General features: G+C 44.2%; 1 protein-coding gene across 1 annotated transcript in view; it reads right to left on the bottom strand.

Annotated features, from left to right (window-relative positions):
- Positions 1 to 1,092: 1,092 nt before the first annotated feature.
- The window catches only part of tep1 (telomerase-associated protein 1), a 56,068-nt gene continuing 35,205 nt past the window's right edge, over positions 1,093 to 21,955 (bottom strand). Inside the window, exons 29-55 of the mRNA XM_055228801.1 lie at positions 21,448 to 21,607; positions 20,307 to 20,440; positions 19,844 to 19,932; positions 19,457 to 19,571; positions 18,219 to 18,426; positions 17,572 to 17,692; positions 17,280 to 17,404; positions 16,224 to 16,323; positions 15,592 to 15,747; positions 14,880 to 15,092; positions 14,112 to 14,168; positions 13,497 to 13,623; positions 12,825 to 13,142; positions 12,492 to 12,649; positions 12,004 to 12,108; positions 11,835 to 11,939; positions 10,967 to 11,090; positions 10,461 to 10,543; positions 9,884 to 10,010; positions 8,977 to 9,107; positions 8,732 to 8,850; positions 7,937 to 8,089; positions 6,265 to 6,364; positions 4,923 to 5,034; positions 4,129 to 4,211; positions 2,774 to 2,878; positions 1,093 to 2,321 (exon numbers count right to left, since the gene is read on the bottom strand). Coding sequence (XP_055084776.1) covers positions 2,202 to 2,321; positions 2,774 to 2,878; positions 4,129 to 4,211; positions 4,923 to 5,034; positions 6,265 to 6,364; positions 7,937 to 8,089; positions 8,732 to 8,850; positions 8,977 to 9,107; positions 9,884 to 10,010; positions 10,461 to 10,543; positions 10,967 to 11,090; positions 11,835 to 11,939; positions 12,004 to 12,108; positions 12,492 to 12,649; positions 12,825 to 13,142; positions 13,497 to 13,623; positions 14,112 to 14,168; positions 14,880 to 15,092; positions 15,592 to 15,747; positions 16,224 to 16,323; positions 17,280 to 17,404; positions 17,572 to 17,692; positions 18,219 to 18,426; positions 19,457 to 19,571; positions 19,844 to 19,932; positions 20,307 to 20,440; positions 21,448 to 21,607 — 3,548 coding nt within the window. The 3' untranslated portion in view covers positions 1,093 to 2,201. The remainder of the gene's footprint in view (positions 2,322 to 2,773; positions 2,879 to 4,128; positions 4,212 to 4,922; positions 5,035 to 6,264; positions 6,365 to 7,936; positions 8,090 to 8,731; positions 8,851 to 8,976; positions 9,108 to 9,883; positions 10,011 to 10,460; positions 10,544 to 10,966; positions 11,091 to 11,834; positions 11,940 to 12,003; positions 12,109 to 12,491; positions 12,650 to 12,824; positions 13,143 to 13,496; positions 13,624 to 14,111; positions 14,169 to 14,879; positions 15,093 to 15,591; positions 15,748 to 16,223; positions 16,324 to 17,279; positions 17,405 to 17,571; positions 17,693 to 18,218; positions 18,427 to 19,456; positions 19,572 to 19,843; positions 19,933 to 20,306; positions 20,441 to 21,447; positions 21,608 to 21,955) is intronic.

The raw sequence follows: 21,955 nt of genomic DNA on the forward strand, positions 1-21,955 counted from the left end.
AGGATGAGTCTCTCTCTGGTTTGGACAGTTTACCTTTGATTTCTGATGTTTTTGATGTAAAAAGCTGCAGATGTCACTGATTTGATGTGTCTGTTCAGTTAAAGGTTAAACTTTTCTCATCATTTAAACCGAGAGTCAAGGAACCAGCCCTAAATGTGTCCACACAGACACAGAGAGAACACGCAAACTCCACACAGACACAGAGAGAACACGCAAACTCCACAGACACAGAGAGAACACGCAAACTCCACAGACACAGAGAGAACACGCAAACTCCACAGACACAGAGAGAACACGCAAACTCCACACAGACACAGAGAGAACACGCAAACTCCACACAGACACAGAGAGAACACGCAAACTCCACACAGACACAGAGAGAACACGCAAACTCCACACAGACACAGAGAGAACACGCAAACTCCACACAGACACAGAGAGAACACGCAAACTCCACAGACACAGAGAGAACACGCAAACTCCACAGACACAGAGAGAACACGCAAACTCCACACAGACACAGAAAGAACACGCAAACTCCACACAGACACAGAGAGAACACGCAAACTCCACACAGACACAGAGAGAACAAACAAACTCCATGGACACAGAGAGAACACGCAAACTCCACACAGACACAGAGAGAACACGCAAACTCCACACAGACACAGAGAGAACACGCAAACTCCACAGACACAGAGAATACGCAAACTCCACACAGACAGAGAGAACACGCAAACTCCATGGACACAGAGAGAACACGCAAACTCCACACAGACACAGAGAGAACACGCAAACTCCACACAGACACAGAGAGAACAAACAAACTCCACACAGACACAGAGAGAACACGCAAACTCCACACAGACACAGAGAGAACAAACAAACTCCACACAGACACAGAGAGAACACGCAAACTCCACACAGACACAGAGAGAACAAACAAACTCCACACAGACACAGAGAGAACAAACAAACTCCACACAGACACAGAGAGAACACACAAAAGTTTTGGTGAGCCAGGGATTGAACCCAGAACCTTCTTGTTGTGAAGCTCCACTGAGCCAAATAATAAAGACACAATTTATTTTTAAAATGTTTCATTTATTTTGAAAAGCTCCATGTCTGAGTCAGTGCAGTTTAAAAAAACAGACCAGATCAGACCAGACCAGATCAGACCAGACCAGACCAGATCAGACCAGATCAGACCAGACCAGATCAGACCAGATCAGACCAGACCAGATCAGACCAGATCAGACCAGATCAGACCAGATCAGACCAGATCAGACCAGATCAGACCAGACCAGATCAGACCAGACCAGATCAGACCAGACCAGATCAGACCAGATCAGACCAGACCAGATCAGACCAGATCAGACCAGACCAGATCAGTTAAAACTGTTGAAAAATAGTGTGAGACAATTAAGCTACAGGCGACAAAATCCATTTTACATTTTTTAAATATTAATATTAACAACTCAACATGAACTAAAGGTTCTTTTCTAATGAGAACTACTTCAAATAATAAGAACACACTGAGTTTATCAGTTTATCAGTCACTTGATGCAGAAAAGTCTCGATACTAAGACTTGATACTTTACACGGAACCGATACCAGGAAAAACTCTTTATGTAGAAACTGATGTTTCACATTAAATGTTGTTCTTTGTGTTCTGTTCCGTGTGTGTGTGTGGGGGGGTGTGTGTGTGTGTAAACCTGTGTGTGTGTATTTATATATAAGAAAGAAGGACCTGATTTGTCTGTTATTAATGTTCAGATCTTGATTTACAGACACAATAGTGAAATAAAAACCCCAGGATCATGTAGAGGGTTAATACGAACATTTAAGACCAGAATGAGTCTGAAGCAGCAGAGACAGAGAGAGGACAGAGGGGACAGAGAGAGAGGACACAGAGGAGACACAGAGGAGACAGAGAGGACACAGAGAGAGGACAGAGGGGACACAGAGAGGACACAGAGAGGACACAGAGAGGACAGAGGGGACACAGAGAGGACAGAGGAGACACTGTTTCAGCTCTGTCTGTGGTTTATGTCCAGGTCATGATAAATATCCTCATTATTGATTCAAGCAGTTTTAACAGGAGCTGTTGTTTTTGCAGTGTTTAAGTCGGGGTCATGCCGGGGTCATGCCGGGGTCACGCCGGGGTCACGCCGGGGTCACGCCGCAGGATGTTCAGGTCTTTATTGTGTCCAGGACAGGAAGTAGATGTTTCCGAGTCGGTCTCCACAAACCAGTTTGGTTTTGTCTTCAGGATCAATCTCCAAATGAACGACGGGCGCAACACAAACGAACATCCCCAACTAAGACACACAAAAGAACTATTAACACAACAACACACAACAGCACACAACAACAAACACAAACAAACATCCCCAACTGAGAAGACGCACAAAAGAACAACTATCAACACAACAACACACTAATGTGTGTGATCCAGTGTGTGTCAGTGATAAATGTGTCAGTGTTTATCGTGTCGTTTATCCGTGTTTATCGTGTAGTTTATCCGTGTTTATCGTGTAGTTTATCGTGTAGTTTGTCCGTGTTTACCGTGTAGTTTGTCCGTGTTTATCGTGTAGTTTGTCCGTGTTTATCGTGTCATTTATCCGTGTTTATTGTGTAGTTTGTCCGTGTTTACCGTGTAGTTTGTCCGTGTTTATCGTGTCATTTATCCGTGTTTATCGTGTAGTTTGTCCGTGTTTATCGTGTAGTTTGCCCGTGTTTATCGTGTAGTTTGTCCGTGTTTGTGTCTGACCTGTTTCTTGGTTCTTCGGTCCCAGACTTTGATGGTTTTGTCGAGGGAGGCGGAGACGATGGCGTCTGGCGTCAGTCTCAGGGCTGTGATCCTCTCGGCGTGCGCCTGACGTTAGAAAAGTCATTAAAGGGACAGATGATGAGAAAGTGAATGATGCTTTAATCCTGTTTTCACCTACCCCCTATCCCCGCCCACCTCTGCATTTACCTCTGAGTCAAACAGGTAGAACTGAATTTAGAAAAGTCATTTTTAAACAATGAAACGCTCGACTCAAAGACACATATGTCCAGTGTCTGAGAGTCCGGGTTCACCAGTGGGCCGCAGAATATGGGCCGTCCCGCAGAATATGGGCCGTCCCACAGAATATGGGCCGTCCCACAGAATATGGGCCGTCCCACAGAATATGGGCCGTCCCGCAGAATATGGGCCGTCCCACATCTTCTCCAGTTACAGGAGGTTTTGTGTCATAGTGAGTCTGATCAAGTATCTACAGATTCCCAAACTCATCCGTTCATCATCTTTAATCAGATTATTATTGATCATCCTGTGGAACGACGTCTGAATCATCAACCGATTCTGTTTGGTAAAAATCATCTTCATGTGCACGACTTTAAAACTGACGTCTGTGTCCAGTTAGTTTTCCGTCACTACGTTTCCACACACGCCCCACACGAGGATTTACATATATTTATATATTTTGTATATTTGGATCTGCCTCGGTCACTTTTATTGGAACAGAAAAGTTGTCAGTGGTGCCTCTGGAAAATTTAAATACATTATGAGAGAGGAGGGGGTGGAGCCTATTATTTCGTTGTGGGCTCATAAAACTTGGCAGGTACAAAGAGAATCTTGAAACAGAAAAATATTATGGCCCCGCCCTAAACCCTACAGGCCCCGCCCTAAAACCACACAGGGCGTCGGCCATCATCAGGACATGTCTGGGGTCAAAAGTTGTTAAAATAATTTACATAAGTCTCAAGGTCAGGGGTCAGGCCATTTTGAAAACCTAAAAATCCCTGTAACTCTTGAAAAAATTGTCGGATGTGGACAAATCCAACGTAGCATCTGTGTGTTCTGAGGAGCTCGACAAAATGGATTAAAACATCATCTTTAAAAATGGCTCTCCAGCGCCCCCTGCAAAGTTACAATGGGCTGGAAACATTTACCCTCAAGTAACACTGGAAATATTGAATCACACGTCAAGATGAGGTTTATGTGATTCTGCTTCCCACGGTCGCGAGGGCCATTTATCATCATCATCATCATTATCATTATCATTATCATTATCATTATCATTATCATTATTATTATTATTATTATTATTATTATCATCATTATTATTATTATTAACTCACTGGTTGTCGGTCTCTCTGAGATGACATGTCTGCAGAAAAGTTAAACCACATGTTTCCTTTAACGTCTCCACACACAAGGAAATCTGAAAGACACAAACATCATTTACAAATATTTAAATTATTCCTGTTGAGCTTGTGTCTTTATGGTTCTCACCTCTGTGGATCATTCTGTTATAATTTACACATTTTAAATCACAATATTCATCTAAAACAATCGAATAAAAGAAGCAAGAGAAAACTGTGGTGTCCAGTGTCCAGTGTCACCAAACGCCTCATGCTGCAGCGCCCCCTATGGACAGATGCACGTCACACCAGAGCAGAGCTTTTTTATTCATTTGGACCAAAATGACGACGCGATGCTGCAGAATCCTACGAGTATCAACGATTAAGAAAATAAAACTGGACAAGGAAGTGTGGACGTCACAGTGGGCGTGTCACAGGGGGCGTGTCACGGGGGCATGTCACAGGGGGCGTGTCACGGGGGGCGTGTCACAGGGGGCGTGTCACGGTGGGGGTTAAACGGACGCAGTTCGTCAAAATGGTGTCCTGAAAATAGTGGATTAAAGATTAAACTCAAACATGAATCAGTCCAAATAAAACTTCAGAGGCTCAACGAGAAGAAACGACCAGAACATGAGAAACATCTGAGCAGTTTGAACACGTCTGTTTAAAGCTTCACTGTGGAACATGGAGAAACATCTGGACAGTTTATAGAACAGGTCTGATTTAACATATTTACTTTTATTATTCTAATAAATAATCCAATCTAAAGGGTTTTGTGGAGGTGGATGTACCTTTGTCGATGGTGGCTGCAGTGATGAGGACTCCTCGCTCCTCCTCTTCATCTGAACAGAGTCTCAGGTGTCCAAACGAGTCACGGATGTCACAATGTGGACCCATCGAGAACTGGGACAGAGCAGAGTTTGGTCACACTTTGTCCAGGACAGGACACACTTTGTCCAGGACAGGACACACTTTGTCCAGGACAGGACACACTTTGTCCAGGACAGGTCACACTTTGTCCAGGACAGGACACACTTTGTCCAGGACAGGACACACTTTAGAGGTCTCACTTTTTCATCTTGAGCTGAATCTGTCACAAGTTTAAGACATATAGACTAGTACACACACAAACACACACACACACACACACCCCAACACACACACAAACACACACACACGGACCACTATGAACCTGCTGCACACTGAGGATTACACACATATAACACAAAGTACCGCACACTTCAGACTAAAGAGTGCACCTGAATATAAACGTCATGTTACACATTTGTTGTGACACATATTTACACACACGGAGGTTTTATTGGTTTAAGACACTTTTTTTCAAACTGTGCCTGAAAATCTGGACCAACACGACGTCAACACGAGACGAACCTGCATTTAGAAAATAAAACAGCATCAACACCTTCTGCTTTTATTTCCTCTGAAAACTTTTGCTGTCGTTTTACACCAAGTTCTTCTCACTGCAGCTCCAGCGTCGCAACATTCTTTGTCAAACTTACATGCAGTGGCTCTATTTCCTTCTTTGTCGGTCAAACCTTCGTGCAGTGGCTCTATTTCCTTCTTTGTCGGTCAAACCTTCGTGCAGTGGCTCTATTTCCTTCTTTGTCGGTCAAACTTACGTGCAGTGGCTCCATTTCCTTCTTTGACTCATTTCTTCGTGTGATGATGCCCAAAATGACAGTTCAAAATCAAACTAGTGGATCCTTCAGCGTGTAATGTTTCCCCTCGTCTGTTTCACTTTTACATTTACTGCTAGAGAGCGCCCCCCGGTGGACGTTAGTCACTAAAAATCTATAAATTTGCCACACGGTTTTATAAGACGTGAGGAAAAAGTAGAGGCTTTTACTCCAAAATTTACGGTACAACCATTTAATGTGGAACTACACATTCTGTTGTCTAAATAAAGAGGTTTTATTATCATCGTGGTATTGGAATCAGTATCAAGTATCGAGTCTGTTCCTTAGTATTAGTTTGAGGTTTTAGCATCGTGACAAAACTAAAACAGCGTGTTTGACAGCTCTCGTCACCAACGTGTATGACACCAACGTGTATGACTCTGCCCTGGGACAGACACACATGTGGCTCAGACGTGTAAATGAGTAAAAGACTCACCACAAACCCCAGGCACAAAGCCCCGCCCTGTTCTCCCACCAGCCACGTACTTTTCTCATCGTTTGGAACAAAACTCAGGAAACGAGTCTGATGATGCCAACTGCAAAAGAATCAAAACAGAAGAATCAAAACAGGAGAATCAAAACACAGAAGAATCAAAACACAGAAGAATCAAAACACACAGAAGAATCAAAACACAGGAGAATCAAAACACACAGAAGAATCAAAACAGGAGAATCAAAACAAAAGAATCAAAAGAAAAAAGAATTAAAAAAAAGAATCATGTAGAATACAAAAAGAAGAACAAATCCAGGATCAGACATGATGCCTATATTCACATGATTAAGGGCCTTATTCACATGATTGAGGGCCTTATTCACATGATTGAGGGCCTTATTCACATGATTGAGGGCCTTATTCACATGATCGAGGGCCTTATTCACATGATCGAGGGCCTTATTCACATGATCGAGGGCCTTATTCACATGATCGAGGGCCTTATTCACATGATCGAGGGCCTTATTCACATGATCGAGGGCCTTATTCACATGATCAAGGGCCTTATTCACATGATTAAGGGTCACATTCACACGAGTCCAGTCATTAAGATTAGATTTGTGATTCATGGGGATGCATTGATCTCACACTGGTGTCAGATATCGGTGCCGATACTGAAAACGTGCTGGATCGAATATCGACTTCCAAATATCGGTTGAGCCGATTTCCTGGTTGAACGTATGAGCTGATGTAATACGACATTTACATCATAATCGAATCAGAAAGTCTCAGAATGTTTGAACTTTTATTTATTCAAAGTTGTTCTGTTAGTTTTCTCTCAAATAGCCAGTTTTTATAAATGCTGTTTTTAGTCTCTGCTCTGGTATCGGTGGATATCGGTGGATATCGGTTTATATCGGCAGATACCTGATAGTATCAGCAAAGAATGAGATCAGCATGAAAAGGCTGGACTGGTGCATCCTTAGTGAGTTTATGTTCAAAAAGCAGGATTCTGCACATTATAAACAGCTCTAATCACAAACACAAACTAATCCAAGAACCACATTTCAGAACAAGTTTGTCTAAACTACAGGTACAACGCTACTTTATTTTAAAATATATTTTAATATTATATTATTTTAAAATAATAATAATTATTATTATTGTTCATTATTATGAAATAATTTCAGTGTTTGGGATTTGATAATGTCTCAAACTGCGACTCTGATTTGACTGATTTATTCTGCGGTTTAATCCATTTTAAAATGTTATTACCTCCTCAAAAACAGACCTGGAGTCGATTTGTTTCATTCACACATGTTTGAGTCACACTTTATTAGTCTGTAACATCTACAAAGCTCAAAATGCTCTGTTCCACCTTGTGATGTCATCAAGTGGCAATTTTTCCTTTTACCTTTAGTTCAGTCGAGATAAGTGACAACTCCAGGACTGAAATGATCCAAATGATTCTAGAAATGAAGGTGTGTGGAGTTTAAATCTGCAGGTTTGTGCGTTAAACATGTGTGAATGAAACAAAACACAACTCCAGGTCTGAGATGAGGAAACATTATAATCACAGAGCAGAATATTATCGTCTGTTTAACTGAACAAACAATCGACCTGATCAGATCCAATCTGGTTCTTGTGGATGTTTGAACATTGGGTTTGTTCTGACCTTGTGATCTCGTGGCTCCTCCAGTTGTGTTTCTCGTCTTCACAAAAAAAAACATTTAGAATATTTCCAGTTTTGGTGACACCCAGAAGCAAAGAGCAGAAGGTCAGACTGATCACCGCCTCTTCTACGACGTACGAGTTTATCTTCAGCAAACTGCAAAGAGAAAAAAAGGATTAATCTGAGGCTGATCGTCCTCCACAAGGGGTCAGCAAAAGATATTACTCAAAGTAAAAGTCCACACGATTATGGTACGAAGAAAAGGACGAGGGGTCAAGGGGGAAGGGTCACAGGGGAGGGGTCACAGGGGGAGGGGTCACCACAGGGGGAGGGGTCGCCACAGGGGGAGGGGTCGCCACAGGGGGAGGGGTCACAGGGGGAGGGGTCGCCACAGGGGGAGGGGTCGCCACAGGGGAGAGAGCGAGGGGGAAAAATTCTAATCAAAAATCTAATTTTTAGAGGAAAAATTCACGATTTTATTTTCAGGCAAAATGGCCCAACCTTAGACGATCAAGAGATGAACAGAGACTGTGTGTGTCCTGTGTGTGTGTGTGTGTCCTGTGTGTGTCATGTGTGTGTGTCCTGTGTGTGTGTTATGTGTGTGTGTGTCCTGTGTGTGTGTCATGTGTGTTTTTGTCCTGTGTGTGTGTCCTGTGTGTTTCCATACAGAACATCACACATCATTTTCACACATTTTTAAACATATTTTCACACATATTTTCACACACATTTTTAAACATATTTTCACACACATTTTCACACACATTTTCACACATTTTCACACATATTTTCACTTACCTGACGGAGCTGTTCTGGGTCCACATGACTCTGAACACGTCCACATGAGGCTCGTCGTATCCCACGGCGACCAGACCCTCGGACATGGAGCAGACGGCCGTCACTGGCCCTTTACTGACCTTCACCCATCACATTTACAATAAAAGCTACACTTATTTTCAAAAGTCTCCAAACATTTGACAATATTTAAAAAAACAAACTTTGTGTTGAGATGCTAAATGCTCAGATTAGTTTTGCAGTTTCACCTGTTTGTGTCCGACGCTGTGACTGTTGAACCAAAACTCCAGTAAACCGCTGTCAAACCCGGCGATGACCAAAGCCTTTTTCACACAGAAGCACAGAGCTGAGACGGAGCCTTTACGCCTCTGAGGAGATGCTGAAAAGTGAAAATTTCATCTTTTTAAAATAGTAAAAGCCAAATGTCAAATCTGTCACTGGACAAAAACTTTTAGACTGAAGACGTTTCTCTGCTCGTCCAAGTCTCTTCTTCAGTTGTGGTCAGATTCCTGCTGGACACTGCCTTATATCTGTCTGAAGGAGGCGCTAACGACACTGAAACAGGTTTTGTTTACAGTTTCTGTTTGTGGCTGAGGTCTACTGAGCTACACTAAGTGTGCACTGTGCCTGAGTCGTACTCGGCATATTCCTTCAACTCTTAATGGGTGTTTTTCACACCTATTGACATCCTGGCAAGCTCCATTGTTCTCTTTGTTTCCTTTGTTTGCTTTGAGTCTGAGGATGGAGTTATAGATGGGGCAGGGATGGTGTCTTTCTTTTTAAAGGAGCGTCTTTCTCTCAGACCTGGATGACTGAAGGATTACACAACTCTTTAAAATGATTTACAAATCTATTGATGCGTCTGGATTTTGTTACATGACAAAGTGGACACTGATATTACACTAAAATAAAATATATGGTATTAACTGTTTGGACAAAGATGATTTATCTGCAGTGTGTTATTTTGTTATTGCTGAAACACTGCAGTTCAAGTCTGACTTCCTTTGAAACCTTCGTGAAATGTGATATTCGTGACAAGATGCAGTTTATTCAAAATACACGACACAAAAATTTCAAAGTTAATTTTGATACTAAGGAACATTTAAGGACATGTCCAACAGTGAGTCATACTTGTTCACACATGTGTATTCTTACTTTTGTTCCAGTCCCAGCAGCGCACAGAGCCGTCCTCAGACACAGTGAGCAGCTCAGCGGACGCCATCTTTGGGACCACTCCTCGAATTGCTCCAGAGTGACCGAGGAAAGTGCTGCAGTGTTCCACCTGTGAGCGCAAAGGGTTAAATCTAATGGAAAATGATACAGCAGCAAAACTTATGTTTGTCATATTTGCAATGATAATGGCATTTTACGTTTTAGAACTTCAAAGTTTCAATATGTAACTTTTCTGGTGGAGGGTCCGCTACCTGCTTGTCTGGTGTTTAGTACTTTGCCAAGAATATTCCCCAGTGTGGCTTTAAACTGATATACATCACATATTTTTATTGATCAAAAATCCCTTGAAAATCACATTAACGTCCGAGACACAAAGTGTCGACTCAGTGAAGAGCAGCTCAGGACCACAGTCTGCTGTGCACCACAACAAAAAAACATACAGCGCAAATTTGAATTGGTAAAGAAGTAAAGAACATTTTAGCAACCAGCATGCTAACAGCTCAATTCCTGCATAGAAAAGCCATTTTACGTGTGGATATGCTCAGGCTTAAGCACAAACCTGCAGCGGTTTCCAGACTGTAGCTGTGCCGTCGTCTGAAGCCGTCGCCACCGTCAGGTCCTCGGGGTTCGAGTCTTTAGAATCTGTAAAAATGTTTAATATAATTAGTGTTTAATAGGCAGGGGGCGGAGTCTTGAGAGCTTCGCCGCAGGTCCACTGTGTCTCCAGGGAGGTGCTATTGCCTGACCTGGAATATTCCACAGTGTGGCATTAAACACGTCTATCTCTTCTGTCATGATTTACCATCGACTCTCATGTAATGTTCCCACTCACTGATCCAGCTCCAAAGTTTGTGACGCCGTCTGCAGAATCTTTATTATAGATTAAATGCCATATTGTGGACCATTCCAGGGAAATAAATAAGGTCTCCATGGATACCAGCAGAAAAGTTACATACTGTATTTTAAAATAGATTATTTGATTGGAGTTATACTGATGTATTGCACAGATTATTCTCGTTCCCCACTCAAAGACGGTTCTTTAACTTGTGTATCGCTGATGTTCACCTGTGACGAGGGCACAGTGCAGGACGGGCTGAGGATGAGCCGAGATGTGGCAGATTTCTACAGCACCGTCCCAGTTCCAAACATGGAGCCCCCCGTCTGAACATCCCGCCGCCACATACGGACCCTGGAGACAACAGCACCACCAGGTCATTTATATGGATTTGATCTTCACATGTAAAACAGAAGTCATGTTTTATTCTGCTTTTATCACAGCACTGACATAGTCCCACTAAGACCATTTTATTTTATCTGTTCGTGAGTGAAGCAGGACTGTCAAAAGAATCCATCCATTTTCTTCCACTTTATCTGATCAGGGAGGCCCAGACCTCAGACCACACGAGCTGCAGCTTGGCCTGTTGGTGCCGGTCAGCTGCCTCATGAGTCCCACAATCCAACGAGGCTCGATGGGACTCCACCTTCAGACGGCACGAGAGCCCCTGCAACCACAGCAGCCACACCGACAGCAGAGGCGGAGAACACGGCCCACTCGGACTGTCTCCAGCCTCTTCCGGGATCAGGGAGAAGCTCTCCCGGGATCAGGGAGAAGCTCTCCCGGGACCAGGGAGAAGCTCTCCCGGAGGTGTGAGATGAAGACCCCCCTGACAGAAGGTTCTGACACACGTTCCCCACAGACCCAGTACACTTGGGCCTGCCAGGTCTGTACTTCCTCCTTCTCCACCAGCGGATCCAACTCACAACCAAGTGCTGATCACCCCTGAGCCTGACCCCGTGACCTTAACCCCCCCCCCTGAGCCTGACCCTGTGACCTTAACCCCCTGAGCCTGTCCCCGTGACCTTAACCCCCCCCTGAGCCTGACCCTGTGACCTTAACCCCCTGAGCCTGACCCCGTGACCTTCATACACTGACCTGGCAGCAGACAGAGGTCAGGGGGTTCTTCCAGGAGATTTCTTTGATACTTTTTCCTGTTTCCAAATCCCAGAAGCAAAGTCTCCCGTCGTTTGAGGAGCTCACCTGAAAATGCAGAGTTTATGTCACTGTTACGTCACTAATGGATCTAAACAAAGTGTGAACTTACCACACAGTCTTTGGTCCAGGCACATCCGCTGATCCAGTCTCTGTGACAGTGAAGGAGGGACTTAGTCAGAGCTGGAGTCGAGCTCACGTCCCATAAAATCAAAGCCTGTAGAAACCACAGGGTTTAATACATTTAACACAGGGTTATGTTTAGTGCAACAGGAGAGAAAAATATAAATATTTATAATGTTTTTGTGGGGACAGTGACCCTCCACCTCTTCCGGGGGGATCCTGTTCCCAGACCGGCCAAGAGACATAGTCCCTCCAGTGTGTCCAGGGTCTGTCCAGGACACGCTCAGCAGGATCCGCTCAATGTGAAGGAGCAGCAGCTCTACTCTGAGCTCCTCTTATGTGACTGAGCTCCTCACCCTGTGTCTAAGGAGGAGCACTCAGCCCCTGAGGAGCAAACTCATTGAACTGTTTGTTGCCATCTTGTCCTGTGGGTCATTACCCAAAGCTCATGTCTGATCTGAGATTGTGGTGACTCACCTGGTCCTTTCCTCCCGACAGGAGGCGCTCTCCCTCTGGGCTGAAGCAGAGGGAGGTGACTCCTCTGCTGTGGCCTCTGAGGATGGAGTGAGGAGGGAGAGGGGAGTGAGGAGACGAGAGGAGGTCTGAGAGCAGCCACAGAGCCACGGAGCAGTCGTCTGAACGAGAGACGAGACATTTACACACAGAAACTACACCTTTAAAAGATTTTAACTCTATATAATATTAATCTGTATATGTTCTGTACACACAACAGTTTATGCCGTATCCATCTGTCACTCATGTCATCTGAACAACCTCTCAAACTCATGGATATAAGTGTTTTTTTCTTACCTGAGGCCGTTGCCAGGTAAGTCGTGTTTTTGGCCAAAGTCAGGACTGGACCCTGGTGAGGACCCAACATGGCCGCCACCTCCAGCCCTCCCATCAGCCCCTCCTTTTCATCAAGTTCTCTCCAGATCCGCACGAGCCCATCGCCTCCTCCCGACACCAACACATCAGACTTGGCCTTGGACCGGCTCTGATCCTGGTTCTGGTCCTGGTCCTGGTTCTGGTCCTGGTTCTGGTCCTGCTCTAGACCCGTGTCCACAGAGACCCAAAGTAAACAGTTGACAGAGGAGGGGAGGTCGTCAGACGTCCAGATCTTTTCTCCTACAACAAAACACATGTTTTTTCTCATCTGTCAGCATCAGTTACACCCGCAAGCAGCACTGAAGGGCCTGTATCTGGACATCTGACCTCAAAGAGATTCTCTGTCAGACCAGATAATCTCACTCGACAATGTGAGTATAGCTTCTAGCCCTACTGTAAAAAATCTTGGAGTCCTATTTGATCAAAATCTCTCATTCACAGCCCATATAAACATAGCTTGTAAAACCGCATACTTTCACCTGCGAAATATAACTAAAATTAGAAATATTTTACCTAAAAACGATGCTGAAAACCTCATCCATGCATTTGTTACTTCCAGACTTGATTACTGTTTTTCTCTGCTCTCACACAGACCTGAGTCCAGACTGTACAGTTTGATGTTTTCTTTGGTTCCCACAGCTGCAGTGTCTCCGGTCACACACACACACAGAGCAGGGCCTGTAGGGGGCGCTCTCCTCTTCTGAGGCGGCTCTGAGAGGAACTGAGGAGAGAATGGATTTAAATGACACAAACATGACAAGTCAAATGTTTGGACACCTATTCATTAATTTTACAAACAGACGCCTCAAATATAAGAAAATAAGACGCAAGATACACGTACAGAATGATGTAGCAGTGAAAAACTATGAAGAGACTCAAATGTTTTTAATATTCAAATGCTCAAAGGATCCACTTTGCTTCTGGACAAACACTTGGCCTTTTCTCACTTCACGGCTGAGACACGTCAGGGTTTGTGCAATGCCAAGTGTCTAAAGCAGTGACCAGAGCAAATGTGAACAATTTATTCTTTACAAAAGTTTGGAGTTATTTTGACTGTTTTGTTTCACTCATGAGTCGTTCATAGTTTTGATGCTCCAGGGAGAATCTACAGTGTGAATCATAGAAGAGAAAGTGTCCAGACCTTTGACAGGTTTTATCTAAACTCAAAATTCAGGTTTAAATATTTCTACACATTTGTAAAAACTTTACCTCTTCAGTTCTTAGAGACGTGACTGATCGTCCGAGTCCTCCAGACCAAAGCTGCAGCTGTGGACAGATTTCACACTGTTTTAAAATCATTTGGGATCTGTTAAAGTCAGTGCAGATCACACATTTTGACCTGCAGCCTCATGTAAAATAATACTAACTGAAGGCACTGCTCTGTCTGAGGCTCTGTCTTTCTGACCAGAAAGAACTGACTTGACTAGAACAACAACAGGAGACTCAAATAAGAGTCACACGAGAGCTCGAATAATAAGAGTCAGTCTCACCTTTTTTGTTCAACTTGTTAAATCCTTATTCATTTGTTCTTGTTTTTTCAGAATATATTTAAACATATTTGGCTGTGTTTGCTAATGTGTGCATTGAGTTTCCCTTCTGCCATAGACATCCTCCATAATGAACTTACAGTTTCTTACAGTCGTCATGGAGACAAGCAGGTTAAAGGTCAAGTCTATGGAGAGGTGACCTCCCATAATAAGAGTAAGTTTCATTCATCTTCCTGTGATATGGAACATTTCTGACTGTTTTCCAAAATATAAAACCTTGTTTTAAATTGTTAATTGCTACGACTGCAGTGACAATTGTTTCATAACTGTCAAACTTTAAAAGTGTATAAAAGTAATAATAATCGCTCCACTGGAGGTTTTCAGTTTCTGGTGATGATGTCCTGCCCTCAGATGGGGTCAGGGGTCATACACAGTTCTATTCTTCACATTGTTCTTTATCAGACTCTTCATTTTGATCGTCCTCACTCACCGTGTGGTCGGCCCCGGCGCTCAGGAGTCTCCTCCCGTTGTCGATGAAGGTCAGAGACTCCGTGGAGCTGCTGTGCGCCTGAAAACAGCCCACGCACGAAGAACTAAACGTGGACCAAACCCGAACCTCACCAGAGACTGAGCCGGAGCAAAGCAGAGAGGAGGAGGAGGAGAAGGCCACACTGTGCACAGAGCGTCCATGACCGACCAGAGACTGAGGACAGAGGACAAACTGTTACTCAGTAAATACTGTAATATCAATGATCAAAGGGCTCATACGATATAATACTGTATAATCATAGACTCTTTATATAAATGGACGTAGCTAACACGCTGCCATCATGTTCCAAACAGGAAGTGATCATGGGCGCACTTCCTGTCTCCTCTCTACCTGCTGTCAGACTCATTCTGGTCTTAAATGTTCGTATTAACCCTCTACATGATCCTGGGGTTTTTATTTCACTATCGTGTCTGTGTTACATTAATAACAGACACATCAGGCGCCGTCTTTCCCTGACGTTTGACCGACAACAACTTAAAAAAAAAAGAGTAAATATTAAGAGTTCAAAGGCATCGCTGAGTCTAACCAGCTACAAGCGAATTCCATAAACACTGAGAACTTTGACTGACTGAATATCGGCCGATATCCTCACTCTTACATAAGGCTGTTCTCGTGGTCATTATTTAACCCTGAGCTTTCAAACTTCACTCACTGCGATGGTCGTGTTCTGAAGCCAGTTCCACACGGTCACTTTGCCGTTCCAGCAGCCAGCGGCGATCACGTGTCCTTCTGGGTCAAAGGTCACACAGTTCATGGGGCAGGTGCTGGGCAGGAAGGCCATCTGCTCCCCTTTAGACGCACTCCACACCTGGACACAGGTGGAGACACGAGACGTGATGTTCTACTGAAACATCTGGGAGAACAAAACACAGGTGGATTTAAATATTTAATGACATAACATTTGTTCTGCTCCAGCTCTGACATAAAAGCAGCTCCTTTAGGGTCAAAATGAGGTTTGTCCTGTTGCATCTAATCATAAAATGTTTATATTGTTTGCAAACCAGGAAATGAGGCTGGTGCGCTGTTAGGATGCTAGTTGTTGGTGGCTCAGAATGCGACAGTGAGGAACACGTTTGGATGAACTTTACCAAACATGTGCTGTCCAGTCTTTTCACTGAATGGGTTTCAGTTTCCTGCTATTGATCCTCAGCAGTGACATCACACTGGGGGTGTTCTGCATGTATGTCTATGGTGGAATGTTTAACAGTTACCATGGAGACACAATGCACACATTTAGGGCTGGTTCCTTTACACTAGTGGTTTAAATGATGAGAAAAGTCTAACTTTTAAAGTGGAGTCCAGAGACACAGTAGCGAGGTACTTCCTGTCTGCAGAGAGGTCACTTCCTGTTATAGCGTCATTGTGTCCCGTCACAACAGCCGTCCTGTGGAAACAACAACAATGAATTTATGGACTTTACGAGCCAAAGGTTTGGACACGCCCACTCAAGCTTTTTTTTAATTTATTTTTACCATTTCAAACATTTAATAAAGACCAAAAACATGAAGAAAGAAATATGGAATTATGCAGTAAAGAAAAAAAGGTAAATAACCAGACGTCTCTGTATTTAAGACCAGGCTTAAAACCTTCCTCTTCGGTATAGCGTATGACCAGGTTACTTAGTGAGGGAGTTAGGGTTATTAAAACCCGGGATAAGATAAGCTGCAGTAGGAGTAACTAGCTGGGGGAAGTATGGCAACCTGAGCACTATCCTCTACTTTGCCCTATTTTCTCATCAGCAATGCTATTCACATGTTGGCCCCTGTCCCACTCCCCCTGTGGAGTGTATCTCTTTCAGATGCCCCGATGACAGTTGGACCTCCTCCTTGCCTGGCTCTCCTCCTCCTCGCCCGGCTCTCCTCCTCCTCGTCTGGTCTCCTGGCCGATTTCTTATGTTGTCTGATTTTTCCTGTTGTGTCTGATTTTTCCTGTTGTGTCTGATTTTTCTTGTTGTGTCTGATTCTTCCTGTTGTTTTGTTTTTTGTGTCTTGGCGGCACGGTGACTGAGTGCCATCACTCATGTCTCACAGCAAGAAGGTTGGTTCGATCCCCGGGTCGCCCAGGCCTTTCTGTGTGGAGTTTTTCATGTTTCTCCCCGTGTCTGGATGGGTTTCCTCCGGGTACTCCGGTTTCCCCCATCAACCAAAACATGAACGCCCTTCGAGACAACTGTTGTTGTGATTTTGGGCGTTACAAAAATAAATGAATTGAATTGAATTGAATAGACGTGTCCAGACCTTTACTCTGGTAGTGTCCAGACCTTTACTCTGGTAGTGTCCAGACCTTTACTCTGGCCGTGTTGTAAACTGTGAATTTTCTTTAAATCATTTATTTTCTGACCTGCAGCCATTGTCCACGTCCCACATTTCAATTTTCCCGTCAAAGGAGGTGGAGACCAAAAGTCCGACTGTGACAAAAACACAGGAGGAGACGCCATCACAGCTGCTCACTAAAGAACGCACCTCCTGAGAACACAAACGTACAACAGAACCACACACTGGAATCAGATAATGCAACATTTAGTTAGAATGATTTATATAAACTCAATGAAGTTACATTTTAAATCTAAATCTAAAATCTAAAACCACAAATAAAAGAAACAAGTTCACTCATGAGTCCTCATAGTTTTTACCTGTCCAGTCTGTGTGTGGACAAAGTGCAGTGTCCCTCGAACTGTCCCCACCACCATCATCTGTTCATCAGGACTGAGCTTCAGACACGAGAGTCCAGAGGGGAACGAAGACACAACCACACTGACAGGGAACAGAAACGAGATTTACAACCATTTTTACACCAGATTTAATACCATTTTAATTAAGAATTTAATTTAAGAATAATTTCACACGAGATAAAAACATTTCATCCACTTTACAGACAGATCCATGCTCTAACTGGACTTTTCTGTGTGTCTGTAGTTTACCTGAAAACAGCCCCAGACTCACACACTCTTCTTGAGGTGTGATACTTATGATGTCATCAACATTCCCTGGGGGTTTGATGCTAACTGTAAGCACTGCTCTGTCTGAGGCTTGACTTTAATCTGATCTTTATTTTAACACAAACTGGTTTAATTTTAACTACAGTCCCTCTCAAATGACAGTCACAAACTAGTGTTAAAATTTATTTGACAGGGTTTGTTAGTGTGTGCGTTGTGTCTCCATGGTAACCGCTAAACATTCCACCATGCACATAAATGTAGAACACCCTCAGCGTGATGTGTCTGCAAAGCACCAACACCACTGCACCACCTATGACTAAACTGAACCAGGATGAACTCACCTCATGTCCAGGTTATTTTGGGTGTTGTTGAGCCACTTCACGGCCCGCACTCCTCCTTTTCCCATCATGCTTTGGGCCCAGATGTGCGCTGACGTATCGGGTGGATCGTTCAGAGCCTGTTGAACAAAAAGCGCCGGCCAAGACGAGAGCAAAGACGAGTGACGCTGAAGAAACATGAAGCAGTCCACCACAGCCTGATCTGAGCAACCTGAAGACAAAGACCAGAGAGTCCAAGATTAAAGACAAAGAAGAACTCACCACAGTGTGCAAGGATGACCCGAGTCTGACCTGAGTCTGACCTGAGTCTGACCTGAGTCTGACCTGAGTCTGACCCGAGTCTGACCCGAGTCTGACCCGAGTCTGACCTGAGTCTGACCTGAGTCTGACCTGAGTCTGACCTGAGTCTCACCCGAGTCTCACCCGAGTCTGACCCGAGTGTGACCCGAGTCTGACCTGAGTCTGACCTGAGTCTCACCTGAGTCTCACCCGAGTCTGACCCGAGTGTGACCCGAGTCTGACCTGAGTCTGACCCGAGTCTGACCCGAGCCTGACCCGAGTCTGACCCGACTCTAACCCGAGTCTGACCCGACTCTGACCCGAGTCTGACCCGAGTGTGACCCGAGTGTGACCCGAGTCTGACCTGAGTCTCACCTGAGTCTCACCTGAGTCTGACCCGAGTCTCACCTGAGTCTGACCCGAGTCTCACCCGAGTCTGACCCGAGTCTGACCCGAGTGTGACCCGAGTGTGACCCGAGTCTGACCTGAGTCTGACCCGAGTGTGACCTGAGTGTGACCTGAGTGTGACCCGAGTCTGACCCGAGTGTGACCTGAGTGTGACCCGAGTCTGACCCGAGTCTGACCTGAGTCTGACCCGACTCTGACCCGAGTCTGACCTGAGTCTGACCCGAGTCTGACCCGACTGACCCGAGTCTGACCTGAGTCTGACCTGAGTCTGACCCGACTCTAACCCGACTCTGACCTGAAAAATTAAAAAAATTAAAAATGTATTTTGACTACTTTCTACATTTTATGTACAAACAGAAGACACTGAATATATGAAACACGACGTATGGAATTAAAAAGCAAAATAAAGTTAAATAATTCTAAATATTTTTTGACCTTGAGGATTTGAATAAACGTTTTTTACTGATTCTTGTGAGTGAAGAGTTTAGTGCAGAGATGATGGAGTCACAGCTGCCTCGGGGCAGGCTGCAGAGGTGTGGCTGCTCTTTACTTACTGAACGAGGTGTAGATCTTCAGGAGGTGGTGCAGAAGTCCGTGTTGTACATTGGCGAAGATGAAGTCGTAACTGGAGAGAAGGGACGTTAAAGAGTTCTCCTGATTACACCGCACCTAAAGAACACACACAAATCAACAGGCTCGCATCTCCACAGATCTGAAATGTAACTTGGCCTGGTTGGATCATCAGCCGCTCGCTTCATTTATTTATCTTTATTTATACAGGGGAACCCGATGAGGCTCATGGGCGCCATGTTTAAAATACAATATAAACAGAAAAAACTAAACATTAATGCCCCACTGTGGAACATTCAAGTACAAGACAATGATGAGTAAAGTTTATGAAGCAGCTTTAAAAGTCAGAAAAGTTTAAAAATGTGACAAACCAGACAGTGTGGGAGCTGCAGCAGAGAAGAGGCCTCACAGTGGAGGAAAGTGTCGCCCCCTGTTGGATCGGCCGAGCTCCACAGATACGCTGCAGAAACACGAGTAAAAACGTCTTAAAAATAAAAATATAAATCACCCCATGATTCAGAACTAGAAGAGACGTCCTGATCCGATACTGAATATGATGAAAACACACCGTCTTTAGTCCAATGAACATTAAACATCACGAATGTCTCTGTGTCTGAAGCTTCTGTGACAAGTTTGAAACATTATTTTACAACATAAAAAATAAAACATTATTAGGTTTTTTTAAAAGGCCTTTTAAAATCTGGTAATACTTTTAATCAAATGGGGCCAAGTTCTCCATAGAATACTTCATAATTTATACGGGATGAGATTGGTATTGGATCGGTATCATGAAATCGTTATGGGATCAGGAGCCACAGACTTGGGGCGTCGTACCGGCGAGTATGAGGTTGGCTCTGTGGCGGTCGGTTTCTGTCGGGAGGAAAAACTCTTCAAACGCTCGTCTCACTTCAGGATTGGACAGAACCAGGACGTCGTCTGTGTCCGAGCAGTGAGACGGTCCAACGAGACTGAAAAAGACAACAGAGATAAAGAGGGTGGAAAACACAGAGACGACGGAAAACTCAGAATCAGATCAGAAAATCAATAAGTGCATTTTGACACATTTACATCACCGTGTTTCTTCACCATGTGTTTGAAGTGTGTTTAGCGTGTGTTGGTGTGTGTTTGGCGTGTGGCATGTGTTGGTGTGTGTTTGGCGTGTGTTTAGCTCATGTTTGGTGTGTGTTTGGCTCATGTGTTGGTGTGTGTTTGGCTCATGTTTGGTGTGTGTTTAGCTCATGTTTGGTGTGTGTTTGGCTCATGTTTGGTGTGTGTTTGGCTCATGTTTGGTGTGTGTTGCTGTGTGGTGCATGTTTGTGTGTGTTTGCCGCGTGTAGGTGTGTGTTTGGCGTGTGTTGGCGTGTGTTTAGCGTGTGTTGAGCTCATGTTTGGCTTGTGTTGGTGTGTGTTTAGCTCATGTTTGGTGTGTGTTTAGCGTGTGTTGGTGTGTGTTTAGCTCATGTTTGGTGTGTTGGTGTGTGTTTAGCTCATGTTCGGTGTGTTGGTGTGTGTTTAGCTCATGTTTGGTGTGTGTTTAGCGTGTGTTGGCGTGTGTTTAGCGTGTGTTGGCGTGTGTTGGTGTGTGTTTGGCGTGTGTTTAGCGTGTGTTTGGCGTGTGTTTAGCGTGTGTTGGTGTGTGTTTAGCGTGTGTTGGTGTGTGTTTGGTGTGTGTTTAGCTCATGTTTGGTGTGTGTTTAGCGTGTGTTGGCGTGTGTTGGTGTGTGTTTAGCTCATGTTTGGTGTGTGTTTAGCGTGTGTTGGCGTGTGTTTAGCGTGTGTTGGTGTGTGTTTGGCGTGTGTTGGGGTGTGTTGGTGTGTGTTTGGCGTGTGTTTAGCGTGTGTTGGGGTGTGTTGGTGTGTGTTTGGCGTGTGTTTGGCGTGTGTTGGCGTGTGTTGGCGTGTGTTTGCCGTGTATTTGGCACGTGTTTTGAACTTTAAACTCTACACAGATATTCAAACAGATCCAGGGCAGTACCTCTGGAGACTGTGAACTATTCGAGTGAAATTCGCCATGGGGACTCTTCCTCTGGGGTTCCTGCTGAGGTCCAGAGCTCTGTCCCAGGAGAGCGCCCCCTGTGTTGTACAGAGGTCATTACAGGTGTTGAGCACGGCGTACAGTTCCCTCTCCTTCAGTCCTGTGGTGAACATGGAATTATTGTCACTGATAATAGTAATAGTATTTATTAAATGTAATAAACATCTTGAAAATGAACATGAGTAGTACGATTTGCTTTATTATGGAACATTACAAAGCACCAACATCTCCATGGCGACCAGATGTTACAGTACGACACTGTTGGGGTCAAAACATAATTCTAGTCACATATTCAAGGAGATTAAAGGCCCTCCACACACCCTCACTAGAATCATCTGGATCATTTCAGTCCTGGAGTCGTCTCTTATCTCGACTGAACTAAAGGTGAAAGGAGCTGTTCACTTAAACTGCCACTTGATGACATCACAAGGTGGAACAGAGCACTTTG

The sequence above is a fragment of the Periophthalmus magnuspinnatus genome, chromosome 17, assembly GCF_009829125.3.
Source record: "Periophthalmus magnuspinnatus isolate fPerMag1 chromosome 17, fPerMag1.2.pri, whole genome shotgun sequence".
Taxonomy (NCBI): Eukaryota; Metazoa; Chordata; class Actinopteri; order Gobiiformes; family Gobiidae; genus Periophthalmus; species Periophthalmus magnuspinnatus.